The 15,781-nt window shown below is 24.2% G+C and overlaps 1 protein-coding gene, 1 long non-coding RNA gene and 1 other non-coding gene across 4 annotated transcripts; 2 read left to right on the plus strand and 1 right to left on the minus strand.

Moving 5' to 3' along the window:
* Nucleotides 1-21: 21 nt before the first annotated feature.
* Nucleotides 22-128, minus strand: LOC122850744. Its single transcript, XR_006373652.1, has one exon. It is a non-coding gene; the product is annotated as a U6 spliceosomal RNA (small nuclear RNA).
* A 1,525-nt stretch (nt 129-1,653) lies between these two features.
* LOC122848996 lies at nt 1,654-2,684 on the plus strand. Its single transcript, XR_006373492.1, has 3 exons — nt 1,654-1,741; nt 1,834-2,012; nt 2,102-2,684. It is a non-coding gene; the product is annotated as an uncharacterized LOC122848996 (long non-coding RNA).
* Nucleotides 2,685-4,762: 2,078 nt separating this feature from the next.
* Nucleotides 4,763-12,463, plus strand: LOC122848995 (putative uncharacterized protein DDB_G0282133). Of its 2 annotated transcripts, none has more exons than XM_044147498.1 (6): nt 4,763-5,223; nt 5,510-5,622; nt 5,704-6,020; nt 6,082-9,762; nt 10,162-10,863; nt 11,446-12,463. In XM_044147498.1, exons 1-6 carry the CDS (start codon nt 4,990-4,992, stop codon nt 11,664-11,666), a joined length of 5,268 nt encoding a protein of 1,755 aa, XP_044003433.1. In that variant the 5' UTR covers nt 4,763-4,989; the 3' UTR covers nt 11,667-12,463. The 2 variants fall into 2 exon arrangements, with proteins under 2 accessions (XP_044003433.1, XP_044003434.1); XM_044147499.1 differs by having other exon boundaries at nt 10,162-10,830; nt 11,446-11,746.
* The last annotated feature ends 3,318 nt before the right edge of the window (nt 12,464-15,781 follow it).

Consider the following 15,781-nt stretch of genomic DNA (forward strand, 5'->3'; position numbering starts at 1 on the left):
ATTTATGAAAAATAATAACAAAAAAATGTGGAACGCTTCACGATTTTGCGTGTCATCCTTGCGCAGGGGCCATGCTAATCTTCTCTGTATCGTTCCAATTTTAGTATATGTACTGCCGAAGCAAGTACGGAAGCGAGTTCTCTCAAATCGTATATATAGAAACCAAACGCTACATGACCACATGCGAGAAAAATTATTCTTTCACTTATTTATCAATATCTCGAATTCTAATCAATTAAATTCAATAATTCTTTCATTATTCATCAAAACAATTTAACGTTGAATTATTGCATCTAAATTTATATTATAAAAATATTCTCAATAACTGGTGTGATGTATTTTGTAACATTTTTATCAAACATACACACGTTATAAATAGTAGAGTGGTAACGATTGTGAGTCTACAATTTTTTTTTTTTTCATGGAGTATAAATCATTTTTTTAAAATTGAATTAAAAATTAGATTTGTTTGTTGGAATAATTTTTTGTTTCGTGAGCATATTAGAGGTAAAATAAATACCAACGTAAATAAATAAAGATGGTGTTTCAATAAAATAATGAAGATGTAATGTAATTAATTTAATAAATGATTATGGAAATAGTTAATTAGATGTTGAATAATTTTATTACATCACACTCCTTTTAACATAAAAATAATGATTGATTGATTGATGAAGACCTTGATGATATGAACATGTTGATGAATGATTATTAGAAGATTTTGATGAAAAAGAAAATTATTTTTCTGGTTTTAGAGTAATCAAGAGAATCTTAAATCAATAATAATAAAAGACAATTTATCATCTTATTTAATTCAAAATATATTTCTAAAAAAATAACAACCAATCAAATAATATCATAAATTATGCAAAATTCATCAGTAACTTTATCAGTTTTTATATGTTCTTTTTTTTTTTATAAACTATAAAGAGTTTATTGTAATATTTATAATAATAATTACAGTATTTAATGTGTAAAAAAAAAAAAATAGTATTTTAAATTTAAATTTAAATTTAAAAATATTTAAATAAGTAGTTTCAAGTTATTTTATTTTTTTTCAAATGAATTTATCTTCGTGAATATTATATTTGAAAAATTTTCTCATTTTTTTCAAAACGAGTATATAGTAAAACAAGTAAATAGTTAAAGTTGAAAAATAAATAATTTCTGTGAATATTAAAAATATAAATTTTGATAAAAATTTTACATATATGGATGTATGCTATCACAGCTTTCTAAAATAATAATAACGAAAATCAAAACTTGCTACGTGGTAGTTTTTTTTTTATTTTTAGTACAATAGTCATTACTAATATTGGAATTATCAACGAGTCTTTGGAAAAACCAAGTTTTATCATTCGGACACAATAGATAAGGTGCGTTTTTTTTTTACCTGAAGTATCCCCACTTTAAACAATCCTCTCCTATTTTTTTTTCTCTTCTTCTTTCGAGTTGTTTTGAAATGCGTGAAATTGGAAGTGCAATGAAAACTTTATTCGAAAATTCGTTATTGCGCTTCTAATTTTACCCAAGTAGGAAAAGAAAGGGAAAAAAAATAGAGGAGGATCGAGGAGGATTATTTAAAGTGGGGTGAAAAAACGCACCTTATTTAAGCCAATGCATCAACCTCATTAGGTCTTTTCACCAACGCAAGTCACCACAATTAAACATGGAGGTCTACATGTATAAATCTAACATGTTACATGTAGACCTCCATGTCTTAAACATATTTTAGACACTGGTAACTTGAAAAAAAAAAAACAGTAAATTAATTTTAGTATTGTAAAATTTTTTATTTTGTTTTACTGTATTAATTCATTTTTTATTTTAAAGGTTAAGCTGTTCAATAAATAAATTAATATCAATCTATATTCAAAAGCTTGAAAAATATATACATTACGTTGGATAATTTTTTATGTAATACGTACTTGCATAAGCAGCTGCAGTGAGAACGATATAGTGACGTGGCTATTGATAAAGTATGGACAAAATTTATGCTTAAAAATCAAAAGGTAATTTTTTTTTAATTCTATTTTATTACTGACTATTTTTAATTTATAAATTAAATAAAAAAAATTAATTAATTATATACGAATTTTAGTTGAATTATAAAGAAAAATGGATCAGCTGTTGATTCCACGATAACGCCAATGATTTGGAATTGTTTAATAAGTTCAGCAACAATGGGTATTGATGGTGGATTGTTGATGACAATTCACGATCGTAAAAATAAACAGGCACATTTTTTAAATGCCAAAGATAAAGCACCACTTGAGAAAAATATGTTCAAAGTTACTGGAAAAGAATCATCTAAATGTGGATCACTTGCTATTGGAGTACCAGGTGAAATTGCTGGCTATTGAGAAGCTCATCAAACATTCGATAAACTTGCTTGGTTTTATTTATCTGAGCCTAAAAAAAATAATTACTCTACCTATTTTTTTTAAAACAATAAAAATCATTGCTGACAAAGGTGCTAATGAATTTTACAATGGTAGACTTGGTGAAATGTTGATTGAAAATTTTAACAGTTTGGGAATTACAATGACTATTGAAGATTTAAAAAATTATCGCGTTGAATAAACAAATCCAGTTGTTACTAATTCTTTAAATAGAAAAAAATTATTTATATCAAATTTACCTGGTAATGGTGAACTATTAGTCTTAACGTCAAGAGACCAAGATTTTACTGACATGACTGATGTGAGTTATTATATTTATTATTTTATCAATTATTATTACATTTTTTAATATCGTTTTTTTTTTTAGTCATTGAAAAATATAACATCAAAAGATTTTGCAAGGAATATCAAAGATAAAGTAGATGATGAAAGAACTTGGAATGAATCAAGTCATTATATATGGGCTAATAATCTTTTAAAGAACCATGGAATATCGCAAGCATCAGTAATAGCTCCAAATAGTGATGCGGTTGTTGTAACTAGTAGAGTAGTCTTAATGGTCAGTAAGTCGTTCAGTTAATAAGCCATGTGACATTTTGTATCAATTTGCTTGTGGGGTTTTTTTAGAGAGTCAAGATTATAATCCTACCACTCATTTAAAACTAGATAGTGATAATTATCTTGAAAATTTACTCAAACAAGACCTGACTATCTAGTTTAAAATAAGTGGTAGGATTATAATCTTTACTTTTTAAAAAACCTCCACAAGCAAATTGATAGAAATTGTCACAACGTAAGTACTATTATATTCAATGAAATTTTTAATATAGACTTTTCAATATAGAATCATGTGACAATTTTTATTAATCAGCTGATTAAAATCCCCAACATTTAATGAAATTGGATAAAGCTTGGCCTATTATTACAAAACCTTTCAATTTCAACCGAACAACAATAAAAATTAATGAAGACATGGAGTGGACCAATTTGTTTTTCAAAATTGACTTGAACAGTTTTCAATTATTGGAATTGCTTCAAATATACTAGAACATCAAGTTAAGATAATAAAATTAGCAACATCTTATCATGATATTTATTTACTTGATGTTCTAGTATACTTGGAGCAATTACAATAGTTGAAAAAGTGTTCAAGTCAATTTTAAAAAACTAGTTAGTCCATTCTATGTCTTCATTAATTTTTATTGTTGTCCGGTTGATATTGAAAGGTTTTTGTAATAATAGGCCGAGCTTCATCTAAGTTTATCAAATCTTGGGGATTTTCCGCAGCTAATACACTATCTTTGTAGTAAGTTTTTGTAAGTTTTGTCGTAATCCTTTTCTTTGGGTTCAGTATTATTAATTTTGTGAGAAGATAAGGATCTTTGCCATCTTTGCTGTTAAAATAACCTCCATGGCAAATAAGTAGAAATGGTCGCATTGGTTATTAACATTAGGATTTTCATTTGTGTTGATAAATATATCATACATGGTTCTATATTGAAAAATTTATATTTGAAATTTCATTGAATATAATACCGTGGTACTTACGTTGAAAATTTTAAATTATACTGACTTGATTGACCATATTTACGGATAGTAATTTATTAATAAAAAAAAAAAATATTAAAACAAATCTAATTTTTTATTTGATTATTTGATCATCAAGATGTTGTAATTGTTTTCCTGGTTTAAGAGTAATGCAAGATAATCTTTAAATAAATAAAATTTATCATTTATTTATTCATTAAGTTGTCTTTTATTATTATTATTTAAAATTTATCTTGCATTACTCTTAAACCAGTAAGCAAATTTTTTTAGAAATATATTTTAAATTGACTTTATAATTGTAATCAAACAATAACCGTCATTAAATAATATTATAAATTTTGATTTAACAATTATCATATAATATTTATTAATTTTTATATGTTAATTTTTTCTATATGTAAGTTAAAGAGTTTATTGTAATATTTATAATAATAATTACAATTCAATGTGTAGAAAAAATAATATATTTTTATCCTGTTTTAAAATATTTAAATAAGTTCGACTTATTTTATTTTATTTTTTTAAATTTACCTTATTGAATGTTAAAAATATATGTTATATTTTATAAATTTTATCATCTTTTAGAACATTTAAATAAATAAATTTTTAAATTAAACTGAGGAGTGTGGACGATCTTTATAATTCAATTTGAATTTTGGAATTTACTGGTGGCGTCCTCTTGTGATAACTCGATCAACTATACTAGCAATTTCCGTATTGCAACTATAATAATAACAATATTAACAACATAAAAAAAGAAAGAGAAAAAAAATATAAATAAAAGTGAGATAAAAAATACGATGGCAGCCATATTGAACCAATGTTGACTCTGTAAGCAGAAACAAGCAGAAACACGATGTGTATTGGTGTTTACGCGGTACTCTTATTAAAAAAAAAAAAAAACTTTTAATCAATTATATATAACAAGTATAAATTATTGTTAAGCTATTTGATTTATATTTTTAATTACAATAAAAGTATTATTGTTGTTATATTAAAGTGTTTGTTTGCACAAAAAAAGTGAGACATTGTAAAAATAATGAGTGTCAACGACGACACGGAAAGTCAGTGGGACAAGACAATTAAAAAAAATTGTATTGGAATGGGTGATATTTTAGCTAAAGAAACAATTATCAATAATCAAGATGCATCATTTAAATATGAAAGTACTGATTCTGATGATGAATATTGTCATAAAAGACAAGAGGCAGATGGTGCATCAGATGCTCATGAAGTTGTCCCTGAACCACCACCACCCAAGTCATTCCAAATGGTACTTTTACTTTTTTTTATATTTAATATACATTATTATTTTTATTATTATTATAACATATATTTGTGCATCGTTGTGTGGGGTCATTAAAATTGCAGTTAATAAAATCATGAAAATAAATAAATGCCTTGAGACAAATTTTAAGTTCAAGGAAATTTTGTAACTCACTTGTGAAAAAGAAAAAAAAATCAATTTAAGAAATAAAATAACCACTGAATTACTCAGTGACGTCTCAAGTGTATTTTTTTTCAAAAAAAAAACTAAATATTTTTATTTTATTCAACAGGATTTAAGAGAGAGTCCTTCAAATTTAAAAAATGGCAAAAAAAATGAAACACAAGAAACGCCATTTGAAAGACACGAGGAGACATGTTCATGTAAAATTTGTAAAATTCAAAGGTAAAAAAATCAAAGATATATTGAATGATTTATTGTTGTTTAAATGTGTTTAATTGTTTTTCCTTATTTGAATAAATTTAGAAAACATCTACATGAAAAAATCAATGATGTATGGAAATGGCAAGAACAAGGATTGAAAATTCGAAAATATATACGTTGTGTATTCAATACAGCAATGGAATCATTGAGTGTACCAAATTTATCAACCTATGAATGTGATCCAAATGAGTATGCTGAATTACAAAAAATAGTTGATGAATTATCACTTAAAAATCCACATTTATTATTTCTAATGCTTGTCATACAAGCACAAGAATTTGTTGTCGAATTAAAAATAAGAATAATGGATCCATTGGAAGATAATAATCTTGCTAGAATTGCTGAAGTATTTTTAACAAGTAAGTGTTAATAATAAATATACAATAGGCATAATGATAATTTAATGATTTAAATTTTCAGGACTATTAAATGGTTATGATATTTTAATATCAACAGCAGTGCACGTATCAAAATTATTAAAACCACTTGAAGAACGTCATTTAAAGCAATTTAGTTTAACATGGGAATTTTTTAATAAAAAATTATATCAAAATTATATTTATTTTTATGAGCCAACAATTAGAAATATATTACCATCAGTTGTTTGTCAATTAAGAAAACCACGTAAAGGTAAAGGTTATCAAATACTTCTTGAACGTTATCTTGGTTTTGTTGATGAAATGATGAGAATTGCGGGTTTATGGCCAGAAAAAGAAGTGCTAATTGATCAATATAGTGCTGAAAAAGTAGCTGAAATAATGAAATCAGATGTTATTCATACAATTAATTGGAAATTAAATACAACTGATGAAATAATATTAATGGATTTAAAAAAAAAATCTCATATACCTGGTTTTGGTATTACAAAAAAAAATGTTAATGAATGTTTTAAAAAACCAAAGCTACAATTTAAAATTGCTAAAAAAAGTTTAAATATACAAAATATACGTTCTATGTTGGATGTGTGGGTTAAAAGAATGTATCAAATAATGGCATGTGGTACACTTGGTATTGATGGTCTTGATTCACAATCACATTTGGATTTAGATTATTCACAAAGTACTGATGAAATTATTGAAAAACTTAAAAATAGTTTATCATGTTTTTATTTTAGTTATCAAGTTGCATCATGGCTTGTATTAAGTCGTCCAACTGATAATACAAATGATTCAGATATACAATGTTCAAAGTGTACCGAATTATCATGGGTATCCCATTTAGTTGTTGGTGGTAGAAATGATTTTGGTGAATGTTCACATCCAATATTATCACAAAAATCAAATTCTACAACAACAACAACAGTATCAACATCAACATCATCATCACCAATTATTGATGAATGTAGAAAATTAATTGAAGAAACAAATAAAAAAGATTGTCAATGTATACAATTTCATTTAGGTGAATGGCAAGGTACAACATATCGTGGTTTATTACCATTTCCACCATGTTTATGTACACTTGATGTACGATATTTACCAGCATCTGTATGTCCATGTTTACGTGAAAAACGTGATTTTATGACACGTAAAAAATCAAAAGTTGAATCATTAACAGATACTAAAAAAAATTTATGTTCTGTTGGAATTAATAAAAATGATAAAATTAAAAATATAAAAAATAATATTAATAATAAAAAAAATACAAATACAATATCATCATCTTCATCGGCTTCATCATCAGTATCATCTTCATCTTCATCATCTCCATCACCACAAGTACAGATGAAAAATTCAACAACACAAACACCAAATATAACGATTGATAATCAAAGCAATCCAAATATTATTTGTCATGGAGGCAAATGTATATCACATGGAAATAATAATACAACAATAATAAATGATAATAAACATATGAATAATCATCGTTTATATAATCATTCATGTCATAAATCAACAAGTATTGAATTATCAATTAAAAAAATTTCAACAAATGATTTATCACATAATGATAATAATAATAACTCTGGTGAATTATCTGATTCTGGTAGTTCACATGATGATTCATGCTCAACAAGTAGCTCAACAGCACGTGATAATTCAAAGCATTGTGATTGTTGTTATTGTGAAGTATTTGGACATGGTGTACAGCCAGCTGCACAAGTTAGTCGTAATTATCATGAAATGAGAGAAAGATTACGTCAATTATTAACTAAAAAGAAAGCTAAATGTAAATCAGCAACAAAAGATAATTCATCATCATTATCAATGAATTTAGACACACAATTATTAAATAAAATACAACAACAAAACTTTACTGCAACAGATTCACATGGTAGACCAATTGCACCAATTTTAAAATTAACAAATAATGGTAATTCGAAATACAATCAAAATGATAAAAGGGATTTAGATTCACTTGTTAAATTTATTGAAGGTCCAAATAATAATGATAAACATATTAAAGATATTAAAAAAATGGAAAAAAAAGCAAGACAAAAACAAAAAAAAGCTGATGAGTTATTAAAAAAAGAACAAGATGAATTAGAAAAACAAAAATTAATTGAAATGCAAAAAAAAACACCAGAAGTTACAATAACTGTTGTTGATTCATGTAAATCATTATCACAAAAAAATATAAATAATAAAAATTTACCAAAAGTATCAATAATACCAACAGTACCAGTTGAAACATCATCAACAAAATCTACAGCTGTTAGTAACAATAAAGAAATAACAAAAAATAAACAAAATGAATTAAAAAATAATAAAAATACAACAGATAATAAGGTCAATGGTAATTCTAAAAAATTAAAAAAAAAAGGTACTATTGATAATAAGATAATTGAAGAAGTTAAAGATAAAAAAAAAAGTAAGATGATAAAACAAGAAATAGAAAAATTGTCACCGACAATAGTTGAGCCACCATCACAACAAGAACCAGAGAAATCATTGCCTGAAGTACCATTAACTAAAAAAGAAAGACAAAAATTAAAACGTCAATTGAAAAAAAATGATGAAAAAGAAAATATTAAAGATGATAATATAAAACAACAAGAACAACAGCAACCACAACCACAACCACAAATAGTTACAATTAAAAGAGTTATGGAATCAAATCTTGCTGAGCCAACAGTTACAATAACACTCAAGGGACAAACACCAGCACAAGATAAAGTATTATTTACATTAATTAATGGACAAACAAAAGAACCATCTAAAAATAATGAACAGCAAACAACTGGTAAAAAGAAAAAGAAAAATAAATTTGATAATACAGATGTAACAGCAACACAAAAATTACAACAACAACAAAATACATTAAAGGTACAAAAAAATAATGATAAAAAATCAAGCCAACAACAATCATTAATTGATAAACAAAAAAATAATAATAATCAAAAAGCTAATGATAAAATAATAAAAATTGATGAAAAGAATAAGAAAACTAAAAAGGATAAAAAAAATACTGAAAACAAACAGCCTATTAATAATAATGATTTACCAAAAAATATAATAAAAGATAGCAAAAATAATAATCAACAACAAGAAGTAATAATGAAAAATAATAATAATAAAAAAGATAATAAAATTCAGCCACTTGTTGAAAGTAAAATACAACAAAATATAACAAATACTGCAACATCTAAAAAAACAAATAAAAAAAATGATAAAAATATAATTGATAATCAACAATTAATTGGTAAAATAAATAATAATTTAACTAAACAAAAAAATCCAAAACAACAAGATGATACTAAAAAAATATCAATGACAAAAAATCAAAATTTATTACAATTATCAAAACAAAAAAAAATTAATGATACAAAATTGCCAGTTGATAATTCATCATTGAATAATAATAATAATAATAATAGTGTAAACAAAACAAATGATGGTAAATCAAAGATTAACATTGAAAGTTTAAAATTACCACCAGGTATAACAATTACAAAAGTTGATACACCAGCAAAGCCATTACCAATTAAATCACAATCAATTAAAAATCAACAAGCACCACAAAAACAAACAACAATAATTGCTGCACCAATGTCTGGTGTACAATCAAATTATTCTGGTTCACAATCTGGTGGTAATGTTATTGTCGTTGATACTGGAAAATTAAAACAAGATTTGATACCTAAAAATATTGATAAAGGTGAGAATATATTCTTTATTTATAATTAAATTAAGTTTTACTTTTTTTTTTTCTTTCAATTTTAATATATTTTTTTTATGGAAAAAAAGTTGGCCAGTTTGATGAGTTGTAAATGTGTGAAGCTTGAAACTCGTTTAATCAACTTCATTTATTTTTAAAAAAGTTACATTTTATTCTTAAAGGAAATGATAAATTTTCAATACGACAAAAAATGTTTTAATCGTTGCTTCATGAAGTGAATAATTAATTTTTTTTTTTTTTTCATTTCAAATAAAATTATTGTCTCATTTGCATAAATTCACATTTAAAATAATGATACATACGTAACTTGAATATTTATAATAATGATAATTTAAACTTGTCCAATGAAAATATAATTATTTTATTTTTAAATTTCAGGAAATACAAAAGATAATAATCAGCAAGCATCAACAGCAAGTAAAAAGAAGAAGAAAAAAAAGAATAGCCCAAATCAGTTGCCACAAAAAACTACAGATAATTTTGAAAATGATGATAATGCTAAAATACTTCATAATCCAACAACAAATATGGTTACAATACGCAATCCAGCATTTGGACCTGCACCTCCTAAAATGGAACCAACACAACAGGCAGCAATAATAAAAGTTGCTGAAAATGGTATGGTTACAATACGAAGTCCAGCTTTACAACAAGCAATGAATGCTGGTTTATCACCATCACCAAAACCAGATTTTATTGTAAAAGGTGATATATCAACTTCAACAACATCACAAACATCAATAAATACAATAAATAATATTAGCAATACAAATGGCATGATAACATCAAGTCTTGCTGAATTACGTAGTCGTTTAACACCAGATTGTACTGGTATAACTGGACTTGCAAATATACAAATAAGTAAATTAGCAAATGGTCAAGCAATACCTGAAAATGGTATTAATTTGAAAGGTACAAGTGTTACATTAACTAAAGTTAAAAATCCAGATAGTTGTTTTAAAAATGATGATGTTTCAACAACTGCTATTTCAACAATACCAACAGCAACAAGTGGAAAAGGAAAAAAAAAGAAAAAACGGGGAAATGGTACGAGTAGTGGTGATGATTGGAATCTTGTTGGTGAGGAATAATGATAAATCATTTTGTAATTCTTTTTTTTTTTTCAAATCTTTTCTTTATCTATTCGCTTTTTCTATTACAAAATATTTCGAACGTTTCGAGTCATAAAAAAAAAGTCTAGCTTATTGTTAATTTTTATTATGTAAATTTTTAAAATATACTCTAATTATGTTTTAAAATTATATACTTATTAGAGAATTCTATTGACAAAAAACTGAAGAAAAAAAAAACATTACTCATGAAAATTATGATGTTTATATAATATTAATTTACAAAAAAAAAAAAAAAAAACTTTTTATTGTAAATGCTATTTTTTTTTTTTTGTGATAAACAGTAATACTTTAAATTTCAATATTAAAAATAAATAAATGAATTATTAGTTAATAAAATCAATATTTTTTTTTAAAGTCTTGATATATTTTTTTCCCGACAATTTATTTGACTGACTCCCAAAAATAATAAAGGCCATTTAAATTACGAAAAACAGGAGTAAAAAATAAAATAGAAAATTGTATCTAAAATTTAAAATAAAAATTACAAAAATTGAATTGGTTATTTATACTGAGAGATAATATTTTACAGAGAGCGTATTCACGCCAAAAGATATAGACCTCGAGGATGGTGAAATGGATGATGCTGAACGTGAATTGGAAGCCTTCAAACGTTTTTGTCTTCAATCAGTACCACCACCACGAAAAGAAAAAGTCAATTTAAACATCAAGGACATTGTACTAAAGAAAAAATCATCTTCTTCTTCATCTTCATCAACAACTTCTACTACTGCTGTTATTGCAGCAAATTAAAATTATTTTTTTATTATTATTAATAATTATTATCGTTATTATTTTACTTTTATTTTTTCGTAAAATTGCATTGCGTTAAAAAAAACAAACAACAACAACTTACTAAATGATTGAGTAAGAAAAAAAAAAAAAAACATATATTTTTTTCAATTCTTTTAAATATTTGTCTAAAATTGCTGTAAATTTTAAATAAATAATAAATAACCGTGAATAATAAAAGTATAATATAGAAAGAAAAAAAAATGTAAAAATGAAATATTTTTAATATTTCATATGTGTTTTTCGAGAGAGATGAAGACAAGCTCATTGTGCTCACCGTGATTTGTTGATCATGATGCATTTTGTACGACGAGCTTTAGCTTTTTATTAATAATTATTAAAATATAAAAAAACAATTTGTATGTATGTATGTAACTGTAGATTAATAAGAAGTTTATTTGGCTTTTTTTTAATTAAAAAAAAAAAAAGTATTGAATGTTTTTTTGTGAAAAATACGAAAAAGATTTTCATCAATTAGAATTAAACAATCAATACAAGTAAATGATAAAAGGGCTTATTGTTGTTGTCAGATAATATCTGTGAATAATTTTGCAATTTTTGTTTTGTTCATTATCATTTATCACAAATGAAAGACATTTTAATTTTTTTTTTTTAAATGAGCTGGTAATTTTTAAACAATGTGTCTCGAAATTATGATAGTATTATTTCAATAAATAACGTGATAAATATTCTGGATATTTTAATTATCATATTATACTGAATCGAATTTTTTCAAATAATAAAAAAAATACTGAAATATTGGAATTTAAAAGAGTTTATTTTATTTATGTTAATGTTTTGATTTTTATCAAAGGAGAATATTGTTTTTTGAAACAACAAAAGCTTGGTTTGGAAGATGAATCTTGGAGGTTTTTAATTTGAGAAGTTTAATCTATTTTTTTTTTTTTTTTGATATTCAAGTGCACTGGATATTATTTCCCAACTGCATTTCCGATACTTGAAAAACTTGCAAGTATTTTATATTTAAAAATATAAAAGAACCAAAAAAAAAAAAAAAAAAACTAAGCAATTGCCAATTAGATTTTATTTTAAACTTTACTTTTTTGTATTTTATTTTTTTTTTTTTAAGGATTTTAACGGAAGCTGAATGTGGGAGAAGGCTAAATGCAAAGTAAAAAGAGTTATTAAAAAATCGAAAAATATATAAATTTGACTGAAGACTTTTTTTTCTTTTGATTTTATTAATTTTCAAAAAAATATATTAACCAGGTAAATAATTATTTTGAAAAAGTGCTGATAATTTTCTTTCGAGGAAAAAAAAATCCTGTCACTAATGATAAAGAAAAATCAAAAGAAATTATAGGAAAATAAATTAGTGAAATTATTTTCTTTGCACCGTGAAAATACTGGGTAAATTAATAAAAATAAAAACAGTGGTATCTTGTCTTTCAATAATTATCCGGAAGATGAAACTTAAGAATTTTAAATGACGGTAAATCCCTTGTTGCTTTTGATCTTTCTTTGAAATATTCAAGTTGCATTTCCGACACGTTAAAATCTACTAACAAGCATTTTTAATTTCAATTAATACTACCAAAAATAAAAACGTAATTTTTTTATCAAATGATAAATAAATAAAAAATTCCAACTACAATTATAATTAGATAAATTACAAATTACTTTTTTTTTCTTTGCTTTTTTAAGGATTCAAACGGAAGCCGAGATTAAAGTCAAGATGAGTGAACATAAAATCAAGAAGAAGAAATACAAAAAAAAAAATGATTCAAGTATTGAAGATTAAGTGATATTATTTTCAAGTAGTTTTACCTGGTTGACAAGTGTCTTCATCCTTTCGATCTGAGCTAATTGACAGATTTCAGGAAAAACTTTTTTATTAAAACCCATATAAATTATATAAAAAAGATAATGATTTTAAAATATATCATGTGAAAATAATAATGATATTATAAATAAAAAATACTGAAAACAAACAGCCAATTAATAATAATGATTTACCAAAAAATATAATAAAAGATAGCAAAAATAATAATCAACAACAAGAAGTAATAATGAAAAATAATAATAATAAAAAAGATAATAAAATTCAGCCACTTGTTGAAAGTAAAATACAACAAAATATAACAAATACTGCAACATCTAAAAAAACAAATAAAAAAAATGATAAAAATATAATTGATAATCAACAATTATGTGGTAAAATAAATAATAATTTAACTAAACAAAAAAATACAAAACAACAAGATGATACTAAAAAAATATCAATGACAAAAAATCAAAATTTATTACAATTATCAAAACAAAAAAAAATTAATGATACAAACTTGCCAGTTGATAATTCATCATTGAATAATAATAATAATAATAATAATAATGTAAATAAAACAAATGATGGTAAATCAAAGATTAACATTGAAAGTTTAAAATTACCATCAGGTATAACAATTACAATAGTTGATACACCAGCAAAGCCATTACCAATTAAATCACAATCAATTAAAAATCAACAAGCACCACAAAAACAAACAACAATAATTGCTGCACCAATGTCTGGTGGACAATCAAATTATATACAATAAAAATAAAAATCAACAATATTTAATAACAAAAAAATTTTTTGTATTATAAAAATTGAATTAAATTATTTTAAATGGATCCATGTGAGTAAAAGAATATCAATTGTCCAGATGAATATCAATTGTATTTTCATAATATACACCTATTACGTTGTACAGATTTATTTTATTATCATTATTTAAGTCTTAGATACGATACTGCATCAAACTATATTATTCATTATCCATGAATTATTTATTTTCAAGTTCATTCAACTTGAATATAAGTATATAATATACAAACGAATATGTTATCTTGTTATTATTTTTATTTCTTCAATCTTGTCATCTAGTCACGAAAATTCTATCAAAATCCTCTTTGTAAAATGTACAAAACTTTAATCAATCAATTGAATTAATAAGTCTTATGTATCATCGAAAACTTGATACTAAAATGATTTATAACTTGATTTGTAATTTCTTTGGTGGAATTTTTTTTCTGGTTTTCTCTGGCATTACTCTGTTTTTAACTCATTTCCTAAAAAATTACTCCGGCATGAGATCACTACCGGAGAAATTACTCTGGCATGAGATTAATGCTGGAGTTTTTTCTCCTACAATTGGCCAAAAACGGAGAAATGACGGAGTAACGCCGGAGAAATATTTCCACCATGGTAAATGAGATTCTATCATGCTTATAAATGCTATAATGCTCAATAAATATTTATAAAATTAATTTTATAATTATCATAAAATAATAACAGTAACTCAAAAAGAAAAAAAATAAACAGTTTAAATTAAAAGCTTTTAAAATATTTAATTTTTCTCATTTCTGATCTTTCGTGCATTCATTTCAAATCATTCATATTTGTCTTTGGTTGCAACTTTTTTATTCTAAAAACAATTTTTTTACAAAATTATGCAAATGGTATAACTTTTTAGTTTCTCGAGAAAACGTATGATGATAATCCCAGTTAGAAAATAATGTCAATTTGACGTCAACTTTAGACTTCAGAGACATCAAGCTGACGTCAAATTGACATTAGTTTCTACCTGGGCATCTTTATGTGCTTTCTGAAGATATTTATTGATTTGTGATATTATTAGTGGATCTTTTAATAAACCGATTCCAGTTTTAGTCAACTCCAATTCTTCGTCAGAATAATAAAAATTAATTTTTTTAAATTAATAGTTTAAATTAAAAAGAGAGTGAAAATAAAAATAAGAATATATATTTTAAATGTCAATTAAAATAATTAGTCATATATTTTTGTTGTAAAAAAATCCATGATAAATGAATAAATATATAAAAATATTTATTTTCTATTTAAAAACAGTTGAAATACAAAAATAAATTTAGTTTTTTTTTTTTTTTGTATATTATACTCATTATATTTTGTTGAAACAGTAGATTCTTCGAAATTTTAAATGAAAGTATAGTCTCATTAGTGACGTGTTTGTCAGTCACTTAAACACCAACTGTTTTTCCTTTATTTTCACAATATTCTATTTTAAATTTAGCACATAAATAATTTTTCCAAC

This window comes from Aphidius gifuensis, linkage group LG2, assembly GCF_014905175.1.
Source record: "Aphidius gifuensis isolate YNYX2018 linkage group LG2, ASM1490517v1, whole genome shotgun sequence".
NCBI classification, from domain to species: domain Eukaryota; kingdom Metazoa; phylum Arthropoda; class Insecta; order Hymenoptera; family Braconidae; genus Aphidius; species Aphidius gifuensis.

Bases quoted from the DNA above. Each gene is read 5' to 3' on its own strand.
- LOC122848995 (XM_044147498.1), top strand. From the start codon at position 4,990: ATGAGTGTCAACGACGACACGGAAAGTCAGTGGGACAAGACAATTAAA. The intron at 5,623-5,703 runs GTAAAAAAATCA...GAATAAATTTAG, and splicing joins AAAATTTGTAAAATTCAAAG to AAAACATCTACATGAAAAAA. The intron at 10,864-11,445 runs GTGAGGAATAAT...AATATTTTACAG, and splicing joins TGATGATTGGAATCTTGTTG to AGAGCGTATTCACGCCAAAA.